Raw genomic sequence first — 21,965 nt, 5'->3', positions numbered from 1 at the left:
ATATTGCCATTGCTTTGCATTCACTTCAGGAAGTCTCTCCCAGATTTTTTTTTTTTTTTTTTTCCCCTGCAATGGCAGAAGTGTCATTTTTGTGACTCCATTTCAGAGTAAACTGTATTCTCTTTAACTTGCTTTCAATTTCTCTTCTGGGTCAGCTGGCTGAAAGGAAAAGGCTGTTGAGCTCTCCAGCAGGCAAACAGAGGGGACAAGGCGGGACCCAATGTGAAGGGATCTTGAGCATTAAGTTTACTTTAAACTGATTTAAGATCTTCCAGCGGAAATTGCTTTATAAGCATTACGGATTATTTTGAAAGAGGAAAAAAGTATCTTGCATGGTGCTTAAAGAAAAATCATCAGAAAAGACAGATGGCTTCTACCGTGTGTCTGCTGGCATCTGGATATTTCAGCTTCATCTTTGACCAAATATTAACTTTGAAAATAAATCTTTTATGTTTGCTAGTCAAGTTTCCTCTCATGGTTAAAATTGAAGGAGCTCATTCCCCTGAACTGATCTTCCTTGTGGATAATCTTAGGAATGGGAGATTTGCTCACTCATGCCCTTCCGTAGTGAGTCACAGGAGGCTGAAATGCTTTCTCCTGAGCTGAAGAAGTTCTCCACTAGGATTACCCCAAGGAAGATCTCCCAGGGTAATTAGTTGGGTGCAGCTCACCCAGCTGGTTTTCTCTCTGTAGACTCATCGCATAGGGAGAGCAGCTCTATGCTTTGCTCACTGCTGGGCATTTGCCGAGAGCAGAGGAACAACAACACTCAGAAACAGCTGGATCTTTTTAACAGGTTTGTAAACGAAATGTGGTCTCATTGCTCCAGCTCACCCTGACCTGCTCTTATCCCTTCTTGTGTGCCATTTCTCCCATCCACATCCTACCCCCAGCTATGCAATCCCTGACTGTCTTCTCTCCCAACCTTCCTAGTTGGCTTCTTCATCCAGTCTTAGTCTGGGCTTTACTTCCAACCTCTATTTTCTTGCTACAGCCTCACTTCATCTTTTTCCTCCCCAGTGCAAATGCAAGGTTGCCCAAGGATATTCCATCTTTAGCCATCAGATTCTCCACTGTCCCCACAGTTTCTATTGCACTGCCATCCCCCAGCTGAGCTGGCTCCAGTCTTCTGCCCAATCTACTCCGTTCAACTTTCTTCCCCTCCTGCCAGAATTGGAGATATTCAAGTGGCACACATATTTGAACACCTGGAATGAGCCAAGAACTGTACTGTGGTCTTGGATAGCCATACTCTGCTCCACACCCAGATCATAAGGTGGTAACAACTGAACTATTTAAAGTAGTCTTCAGACTTTTCTACCCACAGGCTTAGGATTTCTTAGGGACCATGCTGTCTGGCACAGGCAAAGGCCAAGCTGGGGCAACTACTGCCACAGATCTTGTCCTTCTGAGCTTGTGAACAGTCCTGCTCTTGGCATCCAGGTTTAAAATAAGGTTCAGTTTTGTGCTGCCTGAACTTGGCGGGTGCCTCCATTTTTGGGTTGGGAGGGAACCTGGCATGTGAAGGAAGGTATGAAAATGTGTGGGCAAAGGGGGTGAAGGCACGTGGTAGAGCCTGCTTCTGCTGTGGAGGTTTTCATGGTCTGCTTATGGCTGTTGCATGGAGAAGTTATGAACAGCACTGGGAAGCCAGGAGTCCCATCCCTAAGGGAGCAGCTCCCTCCATGGGCCCCAGCCTGCCTCCCTCTTGCCCCGTTTCTCCCTGATCCCATAGGTTTTGCATTTCCTCCTGCCCAGAAAAACAACCCACGCATGTGGGCCAAAGGCTGACCCACATCTCAAGTTACATAAAAACAGTCCTTAACTGAAGGTGGGAGCAGCGACTGCCTTGAGGCACAGGAGGTCCTAAAACCATGAAAGCTCCCTTAGTGAACCCTCCCTTGGCAATGGGTGTTGTGTAAGAGGAGACTTCTCTCTGCCAGCCTCCCTGAGAAATCCCTGTGTGACATCTCCCACACAGGTGCTGCTGCCTAATTCCACATCCTTCCACCCGGGGTTTCTTATTCTCTGGCTCCCATGGTTGCATACTCCTTGCATGAAAGCTGCCCTGCAGAGACATCTGTGATGCCTGTAGGGCTTTCAGGAAAAAGATGGGTGTCTCATTGAAATACTTGGGATTGCTCCTCGGAGGTAGCTGGCGCTCTCTGTATGGATTATCTAACAGCTCACTTTTCAGTGCTCTGAGTCACTGGGCCAGGACCTGAATCAGCCAAGGAGGCCTCCCCCTGCCTACATTAGGCACCTGTGGGAGGTGGTTTAACCTTAGTCCTTCTTTTCACATAATCACAGAATGGTCAGGGTTGGAAGGGACCTCTGGAGATCATCTAGTCCAACCCATGTCTAAAGTAGGTTCTCCTGGAGCAGGTTGCACAGGTTCACACCCAGGCAGAATTTGAATATCTCCAGAGGATACTCCGCAGCCTCTCTGGGCAGCCTGTGCCAGTGTTCTATCAACTTCAAAGGAAAAAAAATCTTCCTTATGTTCAGATGGAACCTCCTGTGTTGCTGTTTATGCCCATTGCCCCTTGTCCTGTCGCTGGTCACCACTGGAAAGAGCCTGGCCCCATCCTCCTGACACTCACCCTTAAGGTATTTGTATGGATAGATGAGGTCCCCTCTCAGCCTTCTCCAGGCTGAACAGGCCCAGCTCTCTCAGCCTTTCCTCATAAGGGAGATGTCTGCTCCAGTCCCCTTATCATCTTTGTAGCCCCTCCGCTGGACCCTCCTCAGCAGTTCTCTGTCTCTCTTGAACTGGGGAGCCCAGAACTGGATACGACACTCCAGGTGCGGTCTCACCAGGGCAGAGTACAGGGACTTTTTTTTCCTCTCATTCAGGGTTTTATCACTGTTGATTCTGAATGACATGTGTTGCCTTCTGCTCTCCTTGAATAATTTTTCTTCCCCCCCCCCCCCCCACTTGAATTTTCTTCCCCTTCTCTCTGCTTATTTGCCCAGATCTGATTAACACCAAGTGAATCAATGACAAAGCAAAAGATCAAAGCAAGGTCTTCACTGCATTTTAAAAGCTTCTGGAAGCCATGGAAAGTGACAAAAGTGTCCATTTCTCAAAATTATCTGCTTCTCTGATGCCATACAGACAACTCATGGCTTCATTTTGAGGTCCATTTTAGTTTTCCTGAATGGGTAGCGATGAGATTACAGAGGTGACTCAGCTTCCGTGAGTTTTTTGCAGTCGCAGTCCTCCTCAGTCTCACTTCTCACTTGGTATCCCTGGATTTCCTGCTCCAGGCCCTCCTCCAGGCTGAAGGCTGTGATGCCAGGCAGCAGGAAACACCGTCCTCAAGCTAGCTGCTTAAGTGTTGCCTTTGACTGCTTTTGAGTTTTGTAATCTGTCCTCTTGAGAAAGAACAAATTTCTGTGACCCAGTCAATGTGGTGCAAAATTATTGCTCTCCAGATGCTGGGAAGACGGCATGCTCCACTGTTAGTATGCCTAGCTGCTAATGAAGACATTAACGCCCCGGGGACAGCTCCCACATAACTCTTTGACGTAGAAAAGCTTGTTTCCTACTCAAATTTTTCTCCTTAGTAGACATTTGTTGGCAGTGCTGGTGATGTTTTAGCCTCACCAGTCTTTCAAAGCTGACTTGCACTGAGCCAACATCTTATTGCAAGAAGGTTCATGTAGGAACAAATGGCTGTTGGCAAAGTCAGTATGAGGGGCGATGCAGCAATAATTAAAGCACTTTCATTCGAGGAGAAAGGGAAAAGAATATACATAACAGAAGTCTATGGGATAATTAATAAGATCAAAAAAAGGAAAAAATTGTTGCCCCCTTTTACCCTCATTGCAAAGTACCAGTGAGGAGACACACCCACTAATTATGAAGAACAACCTGTTTATTAACACATGTGGGCAGTAAACCGAATTACCCTCTGCAAAGGGCAGATGAGAAGCAGATGGTTTGATCATCACTAGTATGTCCCCTGCTGACCTCACAAGCCTCCAGAAACAAGAGCGGCGTTATCTGTTTTCACATCAGGCTTGAACAACTCTGGAATTCACCGCTAGATGATGTCATTCTAGGAGCAGGTCAGGAGGGCCTGAAAAGGTGTCAGAAACTCACACGGATAAGGAAACCATCCAGTCTTGGAGTCATCCATATTAGAAGCAGACAAAAATATCCTACTGATAGCTACTTCTAGGGAACTGCCTGCTAAGTTTTCCATAATTGCCAGCGAAAGGTGGCGTTGGCAATACTTTATTTTGCACATTCTGCTACCTGCTGTCCAAGATTAATCTCACTTTGGAAGAAGCTCTACTGAGATGGCAGCTCGAGCTTTTACAAGATGCGTCTTGTATTAAGGTCTATTTTCCCGAATGTCAGAAACAGATTTTAAGAAATTCAGGAGAGCAACACAGAGGAGTAGAAGAAAAAGGATTGATTTAAGAGAAGAGATTGAAAAAGAGACAGTTTGCAAAATGGCTTTTCTCAAAGTACAGCAGCAATTCCAGGATGCCAGTTTGTGGTATCATAAATGGAGGTCTGAATTCCAGAAACTGTTGGGCATGGAGAAAAGCAAACCATCTAAAGGATCCTTGAAATAGAAGCAAAAGATCATTGAATAAAAAGTGTATAAGGTAGTTGAATATTACAACCGGGAGAGGAGCAAGCAGCGGGTTTAATTACAGGTAATGGAAAATTGATAAAGAAATGAAGACTGACATGAAAATTTGAGGAAATTCTTCCTTTTAACTAGCCATTAGCTAATTTAATTTAGCATAAAACACTGATTTTATTAGCGGTAAGCCAGTGTAGGCCAGTTGAGAGTCTGAGCTTCTGGTACTGTGGAATAATTAAAGAAAATTAACGGTATGAACCCTGGTACATCACATGCTGACTGTCCAAAGGGATTAGAAAAATGCACTGCTAGGACTATCTCCCCGTGCCTCCGGGCTCTGCTATTTCATCAGTGCAGCTGCTGCTTCTGCTGGGAGGAAGGAAAGGAAGAAACTTGAAGGAGAGCAAATCCTCATTTCCTATCACTCATGTGACTGGAAGAGCAAGAAATGTGTTGCCAAAAGGGCTTTTTCCCAAGGTGCCAGCCTCTTCCATAGGATCCAGCATGGAGAACTCCCACATGAACATTACACACCCTTAGGTTGATTTCATGTCCACCCGCGAGCCATCTGGAACCTGTAAAACTGCTGCCATTCAACAGGTATATAACCTGCCCTCCAAACATCTTCCCAGTCCAGCTGAGAAGATCTGGTGGAGATGAAGACTACTCTTGTCACCTTACTGGCTACTGTCCTGTGTGTGGAGCAAGGTGAGCCTGTAATGTTGCTATGATAAGGCTTATAGAGCAGATGGTGAAAACTTTTCATGGCAAAAATCTGGGGGCTATCAACAACTTTGCAGTATTGCCATGTTGCAGCCATATTGCCACCAACTCCCTTCTGCACCTTGATTAACGATTTACTGCAGAAATCAGATCCCGATAAACTAACTCTTCTTTTCATCAGGCAAGATTGAATGATAGAGCTCTAATTGTGTGACTCTGGATGCCAGGTTATATCCATGCAGCAATCTATGGGATCTTCCCAAATGATGCAAGTTGGAAGTGCTGGAAAGCATAACAAAACATGTAATTTTTTTATCCATATCAGTGTTTCAGTATTTTACAGGCTTTTCTGTACTGCTGCTTCCTCCACTATAGCGAGCCACGTGGTCTGCCATGTGTCTTGCTCCCTAGGAAATGCACCAGTGAGAATTCTTATTGATTAAATCAGAGACAGATGTGAAAGAGCTTTTCTGTGCATATGTCATGTTAAAGGCATCCTTCTCCCAAAGGGAAGTCTGAGGGACTCTGGATGTGTGTCCTCCTTCTGGACCTGATACACATGTGTTGCTACATCGCTACTTGCATGTAGGAATAATGACCTGATTGCCAATATTTCCCCCACACCTGGTAGTTTCCCAGAAACCATGATACATATCTAGCAGGGGTTGAGAAAGAGGCCTCTAATTAATTCTTGCTCTCTGATGTATCAACCCCCTACTCCTACATTTTTTGGACAGATGGTTCTGCAGCATGCCTGGAAGACCAGAAGTCTCGACCAGTTTTGGGGTAGGAAAAGGAGTATTAAATTCTAACAAAAGGAAGGGGGTTATGCCCATAATTCCTAAACGCAGTGACACAACAAGGACAGAGGAGAGTAATTATCAAAGGCAACATCCTCAGTGTTACGCAGGATGAAGTGGAAAGCTAATAGAGACCCGAGATTCTGGTAGCACACATTCATGGTGGGAAACCTTATTGTTGTAGTAGGCTGACAACATTTTATATTGGCATCAGCTTCCAAATGGACTTAAAGACAGGGGTTTCATACAGCACCTTTCTGTAGCCCAGTCTAGATCAGAGAAAGCTAATAATTCTATTTGAAGGCTTTCACATTCAAGAGTAAGAGACTGCAGCTTTCTGGCTTGATAGAGGGCAGAGGGAAACTTGGAGATAACTGTTTTTTGATCCTTCTCATGTACCTGGGGTCCCATTCAAGACCCTAATAAGCAACTTTTGATCAAAACTGTTGATCTCTCAGCCCACCAAAGAGGATCTGTTGCCATTTCCATCCATGAACTCACTGTTCTAGATATAGTATGTCCAGAAGAAATCTTAAAAGGTCATGATTCTTTTCCCTGCTCCAATGCCAGATCAAACCAGGTAGATGTTTGCCTAACATGACCTTGAAAGTTTTCAACAAAGAAGATTCCACAGCCTGGAACTGTGCAGGCTCTCATCCTTTCAGAAAGATAGTCTTAATATCTCTTAATATCTATTTTTTTATTGTTCCTCTGTATTTTTACCATAGGATGTGTAGAACAGTTCATTACTTTCTTCTTTGCATCTTCTTTTGCTTGCATGAAGGTTACTGTGTTTTTCCTCAGCATTTCCTCATTTTCAATACACAAACTAAATACTTCAAATCTTTTCTATGAGGTCATGTTTTCAGGATCTTTGACCATTTCTCCTTCCTCTCCTCTGGTTTTGCTCCAAAAGCTTTGCATATTTTTTGAAGTACTGCATACAGATTTGGTCATCGGTGTTCCAGCTGAGGCCTTGCCAGAGTGGAAAGGCCACTTTGCATATCTTGCAGATGACATTGCTGCCTGTGTTCCCTTGGGTGACATTTGTTTTCATTGCTGTAGTGTGACACGGTTGACTCCTGCTGTTTACACTGCAATCCTTAATTGTAACTCCACCACTTGTTCCTCATCCTACATTTAAGTGGCTAATTTTTATCTTGATGTAATATAATTCTCTTTTTTTGACTGCATTCATTCTTTTTTTCATTATTTTATTACATCCATCTGTCAAAATCATTTAGAACTCTACTTACAGGGTTTTCAGCTGTTTTGTCCTTGACATCATCTGAAAATGGGATATGCATCCTCTGTCCCATCCTGTCTGTCATTGGTGATGATACTGTACAGATCTGAGCGCACAGCTGGAGAACCTTATGCTTGTTAAACCTTATGAGCAAACAGTGCTCCAGTTGGTTTGACCAATAACTGACGCGTGGAATTAGACTCTATAACTTGAAAGTTATAAAGTAGGTATGTTTATTGCAGATGCACGGGGGATCGCTCCTCCACAAGCGTGCATGCCCGAAGTGACGAACCATCTCACATTTATACAATAAAACAAATGAATATTCAATTAATGCCTATACATATTCGTTACCTAAACCCGCTTACTCTCGCTTCGTATGTTAATTAGCTTATCAGTCCTTTGCCTGGAATGTGGTGGTCTTGCAGGTTTGTAGGTAATTCATGTTCTTGTGACCATCCGATCTTCTCCAGCAAGGAGACTTAGCACTCCCTCCCTCTAGATAGCATTTGAATGTCTCTCATCCTTTTCTCATTCTCTTTTAAATAGCCCCTTTGTTAGAGGAAGAGGGGCAGGCGTCTCCTCAAAACTGTGTGCCTATGTGACCAGACACCGCACCCATGACTAGTCACCATACCCACATTCCTGAGTAGACATATACAATCACAGTCGGTGTCCATTGTCCCCATTTCACACTATTTCTCCATATCATAACCATTGTGAACTACCCTGTGAGGGTTTTTTCATGTCTGGCTTGTCACCCATCCTGTTGCATTTTCACTAGCCTATGTTTCCCAGGCTTGCTCATAACAACATCATTTGAGATTGTGCCAAAAATTTTGGTAAAACCTTATTGCATCTCCTTTAGTCTGTACATGAAGATTCAACTTTTTTAGTGATGGATGAAGCAAAAAAGCTATATAGTGTTATGGCCCTCTTAGCATCAACAGTCAATAACTTTTTCCTTTCCTTTCCTTTCCTTTCCTTTCCTTTCCTTTCCTTTCCTTTCCTTTCCTTTCCTTTCCTTTCCTTTCCTTTCCTTGCCTTTCCTTTCCTTGCCTTTCCTTTCCTTGCCTTTCCTTTCCTTGCCTTTCCTTTCCTTGCCTTTCCTTTCCTTGCCTTTCCTTTCCTTGCCTTTCCTTTCCTTGCCTTTCCTTTCCTTGCCTTGCCTTGCCTTGCCTTGCCTTGCCTTGCCTTGCCTTGCCTTTCATTTCCTTGCCTTCCCTTCTCTTCCCTTCTCTTTCCTTTCATTAGGAACTTCTCATTTAATGGTGTCTCTGACCTACACTGCCCTTCCACTTTCTTACTGCCAACCTCTTATCAGGCAAAACTGCACTTACAGGAATGTGTCCTCTAGATCCTTTCTGCTCTTTCCATACTGATAGACTGTCCCCAGACTTACCAGGAACTTAGCCAGCATTCTGCACTGTGTTTGCTTCCCTTTCAAAAAATGTCTATGCTTTTAAAGTAACTCATCTCCTCCCCTACACACAAAACCACGTAGTTTGCTCTGGGTGATTTTGCAAGCTCAGAACCCAATCACCACCATAAAACCTATAAATCAATCTGCCTAGCTGGGTGCTGTTCTGCAGACACTTTGGTGTGGTCTCTTACCCAGGCTGTGGTTCCCAGGCTCTTCTTTTTACCATTACCTTACAGTGGCTTTCCAGAGGGCTGTCCTACCATCTTCTGGATTTGAGGGCAAGTATGTACAGTCTTGACAGGAGAGACAACTCCTCGCTGCCTGCCCTTCCTGCCAGTCATCTTTTATATCTGTATTGCAGATGTATGAGTTATCTCACCAAATCTGTGCTTACCAGTTTAAACTACTCTTTTGGTCAAGACTTCCCATTTATTCTCGATTTTACAGCAGTATGCAGAAGTTCAACAGAGCATCTAACTACTTTCACCAGACTTTCTAGGACTGGGGTTAGGCCAGTTCAGTTAGTGGCGTCTGACCACAAAAAAGGATACCATACGTGATAGTAGTCTCTGAGCTAGATGAAGGAGTAGGACACTGGGCATTGCCCGCCTCCTCAAAACGCTCCAGGCATCCTCAAGTTCTCCCCGGGAAGCCTTGCCTACGCTTGCCCAGGAGAAGTGACTGAGCAGTAATTGGCAATTCATGTAGCAGAGCCCTCAGGACAGAGAAGCTGTTGCTCAGCAATCATCTCCATCATAAAAGACCCCAAATCCTTGAATTCTACTCACATCTACTGCTGCCAGAGATTGCAAACAGATCGATAACACTTTGCAGTCTGAGACATATGAGACAGAGAGGGATTTAACATTGCTGCCACGGGTCAGGGGATAAAGAAAGTCACTGGTCATTCACACACAAGCATTCATCAGGCTGTAACTAGGAAATGGAGATATCTGGATTGTAGGTATTGTGGTGCCTACACCATGTAAGGTGCTTTTTCTTTTTTTTTCCCCCACTAGCTTATCCATTTATGTGCTACGTGTGCCAAGAACAAGAGTCCAACAAGAACTGTTTGTCCATTTCCATGTGTGCAAAGGAAGATAAATACTGCGTGACTGTCCGTAACAACATTGGAACAAGTACGTTTCTGAATAACACCTTGTTTTTGCTGTAGAAGAGCAGTCCCAGGAATGGGCTTTCATCCCAGCCATGACCGCATATGGAAAAATATAGAAAAAATAGCCCCCCCATCACCAATTGTTAAGAAACACCAACATAAACACTATTGCAGTCACTGCAGTGTCAACACACGCTTGATATTGTTACCAGGTGTTAGGGAAATGCTGAAGATACATATAGCAGCCCCAGTGAGTGAACCCGAGCCTGGGGCTGTGTGCACATGTTACTTCACGGTGGGCTTCCCCAGCTAGCTCCTGCTATGGCAATATTCACTCCCAGGGTTGTTTTTAAAAATGTTTGGGCAAAACTGCGCCATGGCTGACTCCTACTGCCATGCACAATCCTTCAGGTTTGTCTTTGGGACTCTGTACCCTTAAACATCTCCACATGCTCTCAGACCAAATCTTAGGTCATACAGTGCATTCCCCCTGGGTTTTATGCTGTAGGGAAACCATCTTGGTGGACAGCAACCCAGCCAGAGCATTGCTTCAGGCATCTTGAAATGAAAGCCACCAATACATGCTAATTCTACTTTAGGGACAGATGAAACACGGAGCCCAGAGAAGATCAGCACAGCATCATGTTGCAGCAGTGTGGACATGGCCAGACTTGCTAGCCCTGAGCAGAGGACATATTTGCCTTGTGGGACTAGTGCCTGGTCTTCTTTTATTCACCAATGCAGATTTAGCCATGGAAACATTTTAACAATGATTCTTACATTCTACTCTTTCTTTTTCCCTGTCCCCCCTTCTCTTCTGCATTAGAGCCCAACCAGCCTAAATATGTCATCTCTAAGATGTGTTCTCCAACGTGTCCTGCATCAAGTCATCAGCAAAACCAAACCTATCAGAGGGTTTCTTGCTGTGAGAAACCATTATGCAATGTGAATGGAGTCAGTAGCAAGCAAAGCAGCTATGGAGCGATATCCCTGGGTGTACTAGCCAGTATCACTTACATCTTTGCATGTGGACTGTGATGGGTTAGCAAAAGCTCCCTGTGATGGCATTGCCGGCTGAAATAAAAGTCTGTTCCTCTGGGTTAATTACTGCTCTCAAAGAGTCATGCTTTGCAGTTGAGCTTCCCCTGGGATTTTTGAGAACATCTAAATAAGTTAGGTGCTGAACTCCCATTGATTTCCTAAGCCTACTTGAATCCTAAATGTCCCCAGACATTCGAGTCACCTAAGAAAACACATAAAAGGCAGCCCTTTTGACATGCTCAGGCTTCAGATCCTTACAGCTCTGAAGAGATCCTTGAAGATATATTTTTGTCTCTTTGAGTTTCAAAGCACTTTGAGGAATAACAACCCACCCTGCCTGAAACACAGGTAAAACTCAATAGTTGTGTCAGCACAGAGGGGATGTTCAGTATCTTCTCTTTGCAGTTAAGTTGGTTATCACACATCAGTCAAGCAGTTTGTAAACAAGTAAGCAGAGGTAAAGCTTATTTCTGGCAACATTTTGGACATTCCTTCAGCCTCATTGGTGAACAATTTCTGACTCCTCTGGCTCTTTGCTCTTGTAGGGGTATCACATTTTGAAATTAGCATCCTTTATCACCCAGCTCAGATGTGTTGGCTGAGCTGGGGGAAAAGGTGGAGAGGAGACAACGTGGCTGAGAGAGGAAAGGCAGAAGCAGGGTAGAAGCAGTGTGGAGGTGGGAAGGAGAAGGGAAGGGGGGGGTCAACATGATGAGCACTGTGCTGGGTATTGCCCTCACACTGCCTACTCATGGACCTGGTCTAGCTGGAAAAGAAGATGTCCCCATACCGATTTCCCCTTTTTTTTTTTTTTTTTTCCAGGGCCAAACCAATCTGACAGCTGTTGCCAACCCCAGCCATTTAGAGATTGTGAGATGGTTTCTATAAAACCATGTTCTTGGCATAGAAAGGATTGATTGTGCTGGGCTTTGTTTTGCTTTGCACTCCAGGCTCTCTGTTCCCTCCTCTCCGTGAGAGCTGCAGCTGAGGGGAGACAGAAAAGCTCTGTAGGAGGCTTGTGTGTGTCTACACAGAAGAGGAAGGGCAGGCAGCCAGAGACTAACACAAACAGCCCAGAGCTTCTTGGTCATAGCCAGTGCTGCAAGCTCAGTTTTCTGGAAAACAAAATACAAAAGAAAAAGGAAGACTTGGCAGCATCACCAGCTCAGCTGTGTGCTGGGGGAAACCAGAGCTCATCCAAACAATTGAAGGGTGGTTGTTTCATTGGGTTTTTTTTGGATGAGATGTAGTATTTGACAGCTAAATGAGATCTTTGGTTTGTCTGAAGTATGTGGGAAGATGCACATTTTTGAGATGTTTCACACTGCCTGGATTACAAAGCAACTGATTTCCCAAGATGATGACCAGCCCAAGATTCACCATCAGCTTCATGTTTTGTACCATGAACTCTGAAGGCCAGTGACTGGTTTTAAACATTTTATTTAACAGACACAGGAATGAAACAAAGCAAATGAAGGAGGTGACACCACAGTGCTGGGCAGGGACAAGAAGACATTGATGCCCATTGAGCTGAGCATACTGGTGAGCCTGGGGATGACAGATGTCAAAATGTGAACTTGCCAGCAGAACGTACTGTTACATTTATCTCACCAAAGAGAACCACAGAAGGGAAGGAAGGCTATGATGGAGAAGGGGAAGAGAAGGACCAAAAGAAGGAAGAGATGTCCAGCTGCTAACGGCAGGGGCTGGCAGCACTGGTAGAAACTGTGGTGGCCGTACTTCATCCCAATGCCTTGAGCACATATGCTCCAGGAATACCCTGCACAGAGGGAAGAACCTGCAATACATTGCGTGCTTTCAAAAAACTCCAGGAAAGCTGGGCTATGGGCCAAAGCCATTGCTGTCTTTACCACCAGGCAAGCTGGCACAGGAAAAGGGAAGCAGAAGGAGCAATTTATATCTCAACCAGTTTCACTGGACATGAGAAGGCAAAGACCTGGTGGGTCAGACCAGCTGGTAGGGAGGGAACAAGTCAAGGGTTGAGACAAGTCCACCAAGGCTGGTGGCATGCGGGCAACCAGGATGGGTAGAGTGAAGGAAAGAGAGCAAACCTCATCTAGATTTTTTTTTTTAGACCAGTAGAGTGGAGTGGCTGCAGGTTCTGGAGGAGGAGGTGGCCCACTCAGAGCCTAGCTGAGCCCAGCAACCACTACTGACTCCCTTTTGTGGCCTTCCACTTCGGCACTGGGATCCCTGGCTATCAGACACTCTTTAAAAACGCTGCTTGGTTCTGCTTATGGGGACTTTCTCCTTCTGGCAGACTTCTGCATGCATTGTGTCCCATTGCAGGCCCTTATTGCCTTCCTAGCTCTTCCCCTACTTTTCACGACACCAGTTTAAGTGCTGCCTGCTGGTAGCACACAAATGGATGATGCGTCCAACAAGATAAAATGGACAGAGGTGTTTCTAGATCTCCTTGTCTACAAATTTAGAGGAGCTCCTTCTTTTCTTGAAATTTCTGAATGCCAGAGCACCTGACCATGCCAAGATTACACTGATTGATCCTTTGCAGGTGAAGTGCCTTAAGGTTTTCACTGTGTTTACTGGTTGCATTGCCAGTCATAACACCACCCACCTGGTTCCTGGATTGAAAGCCCACAGCTGTAAACAAGGAGAAGGTCTCTGAAAAGTGAGCATGGAGGTTGGATTTATGAATGGACTTTGTCAGAGATGGTGCTTTGTGTGGGAAATCACTGAAACTCTTTCATAAAGAAGAAAGAGGGACACTTAAAATCTGTCCTTGGTTGGGGTGAGAAATGGGGTACATGTTGGTCTGCCTAATGATAAGGTCACAGCTCCCTTCACACCAGTACCTGCCTTCCCTGGGCTGGAAGAAGGTGCAGGTAGAAGATCAGGGCTCCTGTGGTCCAGGAGTTTAGGCACAGACAGCCAAGTCTCCTCTTCCTCCATGGAAGAACTAGTCACATTTGCCTTTTCAAATGAAGCTGCAGCGTGACATTTGGTAGGTGGTGCTCTCCAGGTTTAGCTGTGCTTGCTGGGAGAAGGCATCCAGGTGCCACTTCAATGTTAGAAGTTGTTTTGCAATCTTACAACAACTTGAGTTGCACATCCAGAGTCAGGAGATGTGGCTTTGCTTCTAGCCCGCAGTACGTGCAGCATAAGAGGAAAGACGGGTGTGGAGACACTAACCACATCTAACACAAGAGTAGCACAGCCATTTTGCTGCTGCAGATGTTCATGAGATTAACATGAATTAGCCAACTAACACATCAAAACAAGAACATTAAAATGAAGCAGGGCACAGGTCTAAGCAAATAAAAAGTGATGTTTTCAATATACACATCAGTGAGGGACAGGAGCCAAACTAAGTGGTGTCCAGGCCAAAGACACTGAGAAAAGAAATCTTTGGTATCCATTGCAACTACCAAACCCAGCCTGTTTGACTTGCTCCTGTTTCTTCACAGTAGGGAAACCTGGGTATTTCAGAAGACTGGATACCACCAAATGCAGCATCCATCATTTTAAAGGGCATGGAGGACATTCAGGGGACATACAGAACAGTCAACCCAGACCCCAGCCTTGGAACAGAACTCTGATATAAATCATAAAAAAATTTGCAGTGATGTAGGGGTTATCAAGGAGATGGGTATGAACAGCAAGAACATTGTGACAGATGGGTGTTATTCCCACCTGTGTCAAGATGGCAAAATCTGTAGTTAGTGTAAAAGTGATACCTGTCACATAGCTCAGTGTTAATAAGGCTTTTGGCAGCATATCACATGACAAGTCTCATAAGCAGAACTAAGAAAACACAATCTAGCTAAAATCATGAGCAAATAACTGTCAACAGTCTGCTATCAAACGGGAATGATCTATTAAACAGGGTCATCTGTGGCTTGCCTGGGCTCTGGTGTGATGCGGTGCTTTAATTACTGGTTTGAATGATGGATTAGAGAGTAAGCCCATTGAGTTTGTAGATGGCAAAATGAGAGAACCTGGAAACAGGAGAATTCTGGGTGACTCCAATAAATCTAAGCAGTAGTCTGAGAAAGGGGATGTCATTTAGTGGGGACAAGCACAAAGCTCTACAGTTACTGTGGACCTGTCATCTGCACAAATACAGGATGAGAAGGTAATCTCCCTTGCAGCAATCTGGCAGAAAAAGAAGTTGTGGTGGGTGTTATAACAGATCACAAGTTTAATGTGTCAAACTTGTAGGGAAAATTATGAAAAAGAAGGCAGCCTTGCTGGAACTTTGCAATCTATTGAAAAGTCTTACACATTGCGCTGGGAGGTGTGAACTGGTCTGTGACAGGATAAGATCCTCCCAGTCTGTCCTCCAAAGGGAGGACCTGGGCTGCTACATTCTCCCTACTTTTTGCTTATGAGTTCACACAGCAGCCAAGGGGCTTTTTGATAGAATCAGAAGATGTATAGTGAAGAGCTGGAGAACTGCCTCCAGCATCAGCAGCTTTAGCATCATTATCAAGATGCATCAAAGCACGATAGAAAAATACTGTCCTCAGCATCTCATTGGTGTCTCACTGGGGCTGGAGAATGAACTCAGTTGCCTTTCCCGATTCTCTCCATCTCCTTTCTGTCATTCCCGTGTACCTCTTGTGGGTGTTGGTTCCCTTCACTAAAGCAGAATTGTGATGTTCAGGCTCGACTTTGCTTTATCAAAGAATCACAGAATGGTTTGGGTTGGAAGGGACCTTAAAGACATCTAGTTCCAACCCCTCTGCCATGGACAGGGCCACCTTCCACTAGACCAGGTTGCTCAAAGCCAAATACATAGCAATGTCTAGCAGCAAAGGTGACCCAAAGATGCTCCTTCCACTGACATCATGTAGGAACTTTACTCCAAAGGGTGTTTAACCCTCAAAACACCTCCAGGGCCCCCAGGATTTCAGTCAACAGTAAAAGCAATAGTAGTGCTGAGGCAGTGAGTGGAGATACAACCCTGCAGAATATGAATTACATACAATTTTCACCTCTTCCAGCTGATTTCTCACCTAGACAAATCCCTAAGCACCACACAAAGCACTGTCATCGTGCATGGGGGTGACAGGGGTTCAGTCTTCCTTGATCCAGCAAGGCCAGGAAACAGGCACTGGCTCTGTGCCAGATGCTCACAATAGCTCATCTGGGACCTACCTCCAGCTCCAGGGCCTGCTCCAGTATTAGATGTTAATCAGCAATTAGATAACGTGCAGACACTGCTCCTGGGAACAAGAAACTCCCTTCTGCACATGCAGTCTTCAGGAAATTAGTGTAATAAAACTTATCCCGGAGAAGAAAGCAATTTTATCATAAAAAATCTCTAACAAAATTGATTTTGCCCTCTCACGCACATTCTTCCAGTTTTAGTTTGATCACTGTCTCACAAGCACCAACATGTGCGTGCTTGGGTGATCTGGCCAGTGTCACTGCTGTGCCACAGGTAGCCAAGAGATGACAGCTATGCAGCTCTCACCATGCCTCTGAGGTTCTTGGCAGAGCACGACAGACTGATTTTGGACTTGCCTTTTACAGCCTTTGGAGAAAGAAAGCCGGTTTAGCTCCATTTTCCTTTTATTTTGCCTCTCTTAGGTGAAATTCCTGAAGCTCCCAGTTCTTTTGTTTTCTTTATCTGGGTGTTTTATGGCTCCTACCCAGTTCTTCCTCCTCTGGAGACTCTTATCTAAGGTCAGTTTATTCCTCCTTTTCATCTGAATGAAGTCAAACACAGGGTGCTCTAGAGCATGCTTTTGTCTAGTCAGCACACGCCTTTCCCTTTAACCCTTGCTCTGCTGTTTCTTTTAGGTGCTTTCACAAACTTGCACATTCCAACTCCTATGTCTTTCATATCAAACTTAACATTTCTACTGCAAAGCTCCACAAGCCCAGCACCTTGTCTACAGCTTTGGCACCGTTTGTGCAGTCTCCCTGAAGCCTTGTGAATTCCTTTTTTACAGAGAGGCAAATCGTTGGTGGAAGAGATGGGGAAGGGCTTGAAAAGCCTCTCTCTCCCCAAAACCACCAGGTGATGAGGTCCATGCTGTGGGAAAGGAGATGCTCTCAGGCACAGGAACCTTTGCAGGTTGCTGCAGAACCTTACTGATGGTTCAAAAGAGGCCAAGACCGGAAACAAGGTTACAACATGTGTCCAAAGTGTTCCCAGGAGATGGAGACAGGGCTGGAGACAGGCATACCTACTACATAGGTGAAGGGCCATCCAGCGGCTGAGTTAGGGACAAGGTCACAACCTGAGCCCTGTGGCCAACACAAGGCCAGGAACAGAGCTGGAGACAAACTACCTACAGCATCCAGGTGATGGCTGGAGATAGGCACACTTATGGCATAGTCCTGGCAAGGATGAAAGGCTCAGGCTTGAGCTTAAATGGGGCTCCTGGACCTACAGGCACAGGCTGAATAGAGGTCCTTGGTGAGACTGGTCAGGACAGTTAAGGCCTATGCATGCACAGAGGGCATGACAACGTGAGCCCATTTGTAGAGGAGTCAGTTTATAATGCTGGAGCACTTTGGAACAACCTTTCTTCAGAGGTACCCTGGTTGCTCCAGACATGGATGTATCTTCCAGCACACTTCCAGTAGCCTGGAGACATCACAGCAGCAATCACAGTTGAACTTTTTGCCTGAGTAATGGCCCCTGCTTAAAGCTTCACAACTGTTTTGCTGTCAAAAGCCTGGAACAAACAAGCAAGACAAAGGGTGAGTCATGCAGACTCTGGAAGGAGGAGGTGTGAGAATGCCGATTTCTCAAATACCAACTGAGCATGCACCAGCCAGCAAACCACCTTCACCTTAACCACTCCAGGAAAGAAGGAAAACGGAAATGTTGACATCAACCAGAAATAAAAGTTCATAAATCTGACAGCCTGATTGTGACTGCAGGTTGTGGTTTGAGTGGGCAGATGAAGGTCCTGTTCCAGTAAATATTGCAGTCCAAAAAGGTGCCTGGTTATGCACCCATTTTCAGGAAACTCAGTAGCTAACTAAGAGCTATCTCAGGTCTGTTCCCACAGGTTGCAGCAGAGGGTGCCTGTCAGAGTGCCAGAGGACAGTCATGCCTGTCAAGGTGACAGAGGACAGTGAGCTGTTTGGCCCTGTAGACAGCAAGAAGACTCAAAGAAGCAATTGTGGATTGGTTTGCCCCTGAAAAACTTGTGTCTGGAGCATCCTTGGATGATCCAAGAATGTTTCTGAAAGTCTTCTGGGCAGCTCTGATGCAAAGCAACCAGAATGGGCTTCAGGAGGAGAAAAATCCAGAAATGGAATACTGGGGAAGGGCTGGTGTATGAAGTCAACCCCTCTCATTCAGTCAGGTGGAGCAAGACAACATGAACAGGAGCCTTGGGGATGCTGCATCATGGCTTCAGCACTCTTTGCAGTGTAGGAGGCTATGCCAGCACTTGGGGCAGTGACGGCCTTTATGGCATGACTACGTTGCAGCAGACTGCTCTGGGAAAAAAACCTTGTTTGTCTGAGGGGAAACATGCCTTGCAGCAAGGATGGAGATCTTGGCTCCTGTTCTTTCAGGCCAGAGGACAGATCATGTCTTTGCAGTCCTCCGCCGTGCCAAACTGATACTCTACATTTTACAGTACCAGTTATCAGTATCAGTATACAGAGAAAGCTTTGGCAGGTGGGACAGGGCTCTTCCATAGAGCAGTCTCTATCCTTTCCCTCAGAAGAGAAGACTGAGCACTTCTCGTCTCTGGAAATCAAAGGAAAGGACTTTGTCCACTTTCTGTGGCATCTATGCAAAGTGATTTTAGCAGGTTTGCTCCACAAAACAACTCTGCTTCACTAACTGGGGAAACATTTCATTTGCAAATTGGACTGGGGCTTAGGTGCCTCACAGCGACCCACAAGCACAGCCCTGATCAGGCTCAGAAAGTCTTGCCCAAGCCCTGAAACAGAAGTGCGATGGTGAAGGAAACTCTCTGCGTGCCACAGAAGATGAGTGAAGAAAACTGTCTAGCTGCACAGAAGATGAGCAAGCTTTTAGCAGGCCCACATTTTAAGCTCAATTTCCTAAAGTGCCAGTTCAGCACCAAAACCTTGCAGACCTAGTAATTCTAGTTTTAATTGCTGCACCCATCCCTGCTACCCTGCTCCCTTGACCCATGAAGGCAGCTGCCATACTCTTCATTTTTCCCGGTTTTAAAACTAGCCATTCATCCCCATCATGCAAGTAGACCTTTAAATATTTACTCTAGCACCAGTTCACTTTATGACCCAACTGCTTCCATATCTCCTTTTCCCTTAAGTGTATTTTTTGTATCTTTATCCACCTTTCCCCAATACAGACCACATTCCTGTTGCTAGACTTTACCCATGCTGCCTTTCTTATCATCTCCTTCTTGTGAAGAGACTTTTTTTTTTTTTTTGCCTTGCATTCACAGTATGAACCCAACAGTTCAATGAAGCCCTCCAACAACTTGCAAAAGGAGGCTGGAACCTTCAGTGTGGTGTTTTGCTGTGTGCTGGTCTAGAACAGAAAGTCCTGCCATCAGAGCTGCTGCACTGAGCTTTGAAGTCTGCTGGCCCACATTGTAGCCTTGGTGAGGAGGTGGGAGACGTGGGCTTAGACCAGCAGGCTTTCAGAAGGGCTTCCTCACCTGGCGTATCTTCCACCATAGCAAATTCATCCCCAGTCGCTCTGCCAAGCTCTGTCATTTGCAGCATCCTGTAATTAAAGCTGTCCTGTCCCCCGCAGCCATTTCAGTGTTACCAAAATCTTGGAATGAAGAACTTATTGACACCAATGTGATGTAGATAAGCAGACACTTATTTATTGATGGCCGGGTGCATGAGTGAGTCCTCTCACGATCAATGCACACCAAGCTTCAAAATCATACACCATATATAGAACTTATCCATACATATTCATTAAGTATGCATGCATAAACATAATATTTCCTGAAAATCATTAACATACTCTCCTCCCATATCCGATTCTGTGCAGTAAAGGTTAGAAAGATCTAGAAATGGTCTGGGGTACTATTGGGTAGGCGGTACATGAGTTGGTGGTTGCGATCTCCCCCTGCCGGAATTACCTTTTACTTAAGGTAACTGTTTCTTGGCAGGTATCTGCGGGTTGTTCCAGTTGACTCTCCCCAGTTCCCATTAATTCTACATTTTGACATCTCAATGCATTCTCCTAGTCTACACGTAAAAAATTTATCCAGTCATCTTGAATCTTAAGTCTGCTATCTGAGTTCTAATCATTCCTACTAGGTGATTCTGACCTAGTGTACAGGGCTGTACAAAGGATTTCATAGTAGCTGTTGGTTGTTGTGCAAACACAAACTCCACTAAAATATTTCTTATAATTCTATATTCCTATTAAAATAACTCTATAAGATCAAATGTGTTTCAATATAAACAAATATGGTTGCTAATTCTAACAACAAATTTGTAACATCAGTTGTATTGGGATAACTCCAGATCCCATGGTGACTTGTCCCCTGTGTGATTCTTAGGTCCTCTCTCTTCCTTCCTAGCAGCAGGCAGGTCCTCTCCATGAAACAGTGGAACCGATAATGTTAAAGTTGTATGAGGGACAAACCCAGAAAGCTGTAGGCCCTTGTAGACTTCTGGTGGGGATAAGGGGAGCATGCAAGACATCAAAGGAACAGGAGAGCTGAAGGAATGTGCTGTGCCTTCCTGATACACAGAAATTAAATCTCAGGTGCTTCATCTCAAAACTGAGATAAATGCTGTGAGACTGCTCAGATGTAGGCTACAAAAAAACCAGACCGACTCTCACATGCACAACCTGAACTTGGTCTGTATGAGACAGGGGTCTTGTGAGTGCATCTGAACTACAGTTGCACAGGCTACCACAAAACTGAAACTTCCCATTTTTAAAGTATTTAATTTGTAAACCAGAGAATGAAACAGTCCCAGCAGCTCATTTCAGTGGAAGATATTAGACCACAGAAACACACTGCTCACAGTCAGTTCCTCCTAAAATAACTGGCAATGATTAGGAAAAAAAAAAAAAAAAAAGAGCCACAGAAAAGAACAGGGAAGTGGGGGTTTGCAGGCATGGATTTGTTTTCCAAGAAGAGGACTCTGAATGCACTCTGACAAGACAGAAGCTGGAATTTCTTCTGGCAGATGCATTTGCCAGGAAATGCTGATTCTGCAGAATTAAACCCATCAGTGGCATACAGAGTTTGTCAGACCTGCTTGTTTCTTGCTGGCTCACCAACCATCTCCTCCACCCCAGACTTCCTTGACAGCCAGCTTCACGCAGTGCCTCCCCCAGCGCCCTTGCTGCAGCTTATTTCCTGGAGGACACAGCTATTTCTGTGGGATCTACTGAACCTGGGCCACTCCAACAAATCTTTCTGGTGGGCTGTCCTATGCTCTGAAGACACAATCCTGCCAAGCAGCCCAGGCTGTCCTGTGTCACACCAGCTGCTGGGCCCTCCTACCTTCAAGCTTCCCAACCCCATATGTGTCATCCCATTTAGGGTCTGGTAAACGGCTAGGGAAGTTGGTTCTCTATGTGCTTGGGTCTTGCATGGGGGCTGTGCAGGTGGAGGGGTTATACATGGAAAGAGGGTGTCATGCAGGCTTGGGCATTCAGAGGGCCTTACATGCAGGAGGTCCATGCCTGAAGGGAACCCTGCACACAGGAGTTTGCACAGGCAGGGCAGGTGTGTTTACAGGGTGGTGGTGGGTGTATGGGTGTGTGTCTGTGCTCAGGGAATCTGTGAGTGAAGATGAGCGGAGGAGAGGAGGGAGACACGAACACAGCAGGTCCTCGTGGGTGGAGGAAGTCGTGGATGCAGGGGGTTGCACTTGAAAAGGGCTGTGCATGAGTGGGGTCCGGTAGGAGTAGGTAGGAGCCCTCCTACTCCCGTCTGTTCCCTCAGGCACATAGAAGGGACCCGAAAGGCGGATGGAGAAAGCCATTGCGGCAGGGCCAGAGGCTAGCTGGCTCTGCTCCCGCAAGGCATTAAGCACCCTCGGCGGGCCAGGCGCTGTCCAGCCGAGAAGCCGCGGAGGC

General features: G+C 45.5%; 1 protein-coding gene across 1 annotated transcript; it reads left to right on the top strand.

Moving 5' to 3' along the window:
- Positions 1 to 34: 34 nt before the first annotated feature.
- Positions 35 to 21,923, top strand: LOC308061318 (lymphocyte antigen 6E-like). Its single transcript, XM_080381125.1, has 3 exons — positions 35 to 5,312; positions 9,816 to 9,935; positions 10,740 to 21,923. Exons 1-3 carry the CDS (start codon positions 5,261 to 5,263, stop codon positions 10,949 to 10,951), a joined length of 384 nt encoding a protein of 127 aa, XP_080237251.1. The 5' UTR covers positions 35 to 5,260; the 3' UTR covers positions 10,952 to 21,923.
- The last annotated feature ends 42 nt before the right edge of the window (positions 21,924 to 21,965 follow it).

Source organism: Falco punctatus (assembly GCF_963210335.1).
Source record: "Falco punctatus genome assembly, chromosome: 3".
NCBI classification, from domain to species: domain Eukaryota; kingdom Metazoa; phylum Chordata; class Aves; order Falconiformes; family Falconidae; genus Falco; species Falco punctatus.
The sequence above is the reverse complement of the archived record's forward strand: the minus strand, read 5'-3'. Positions and strand labels throughout refer to the sequence as shown.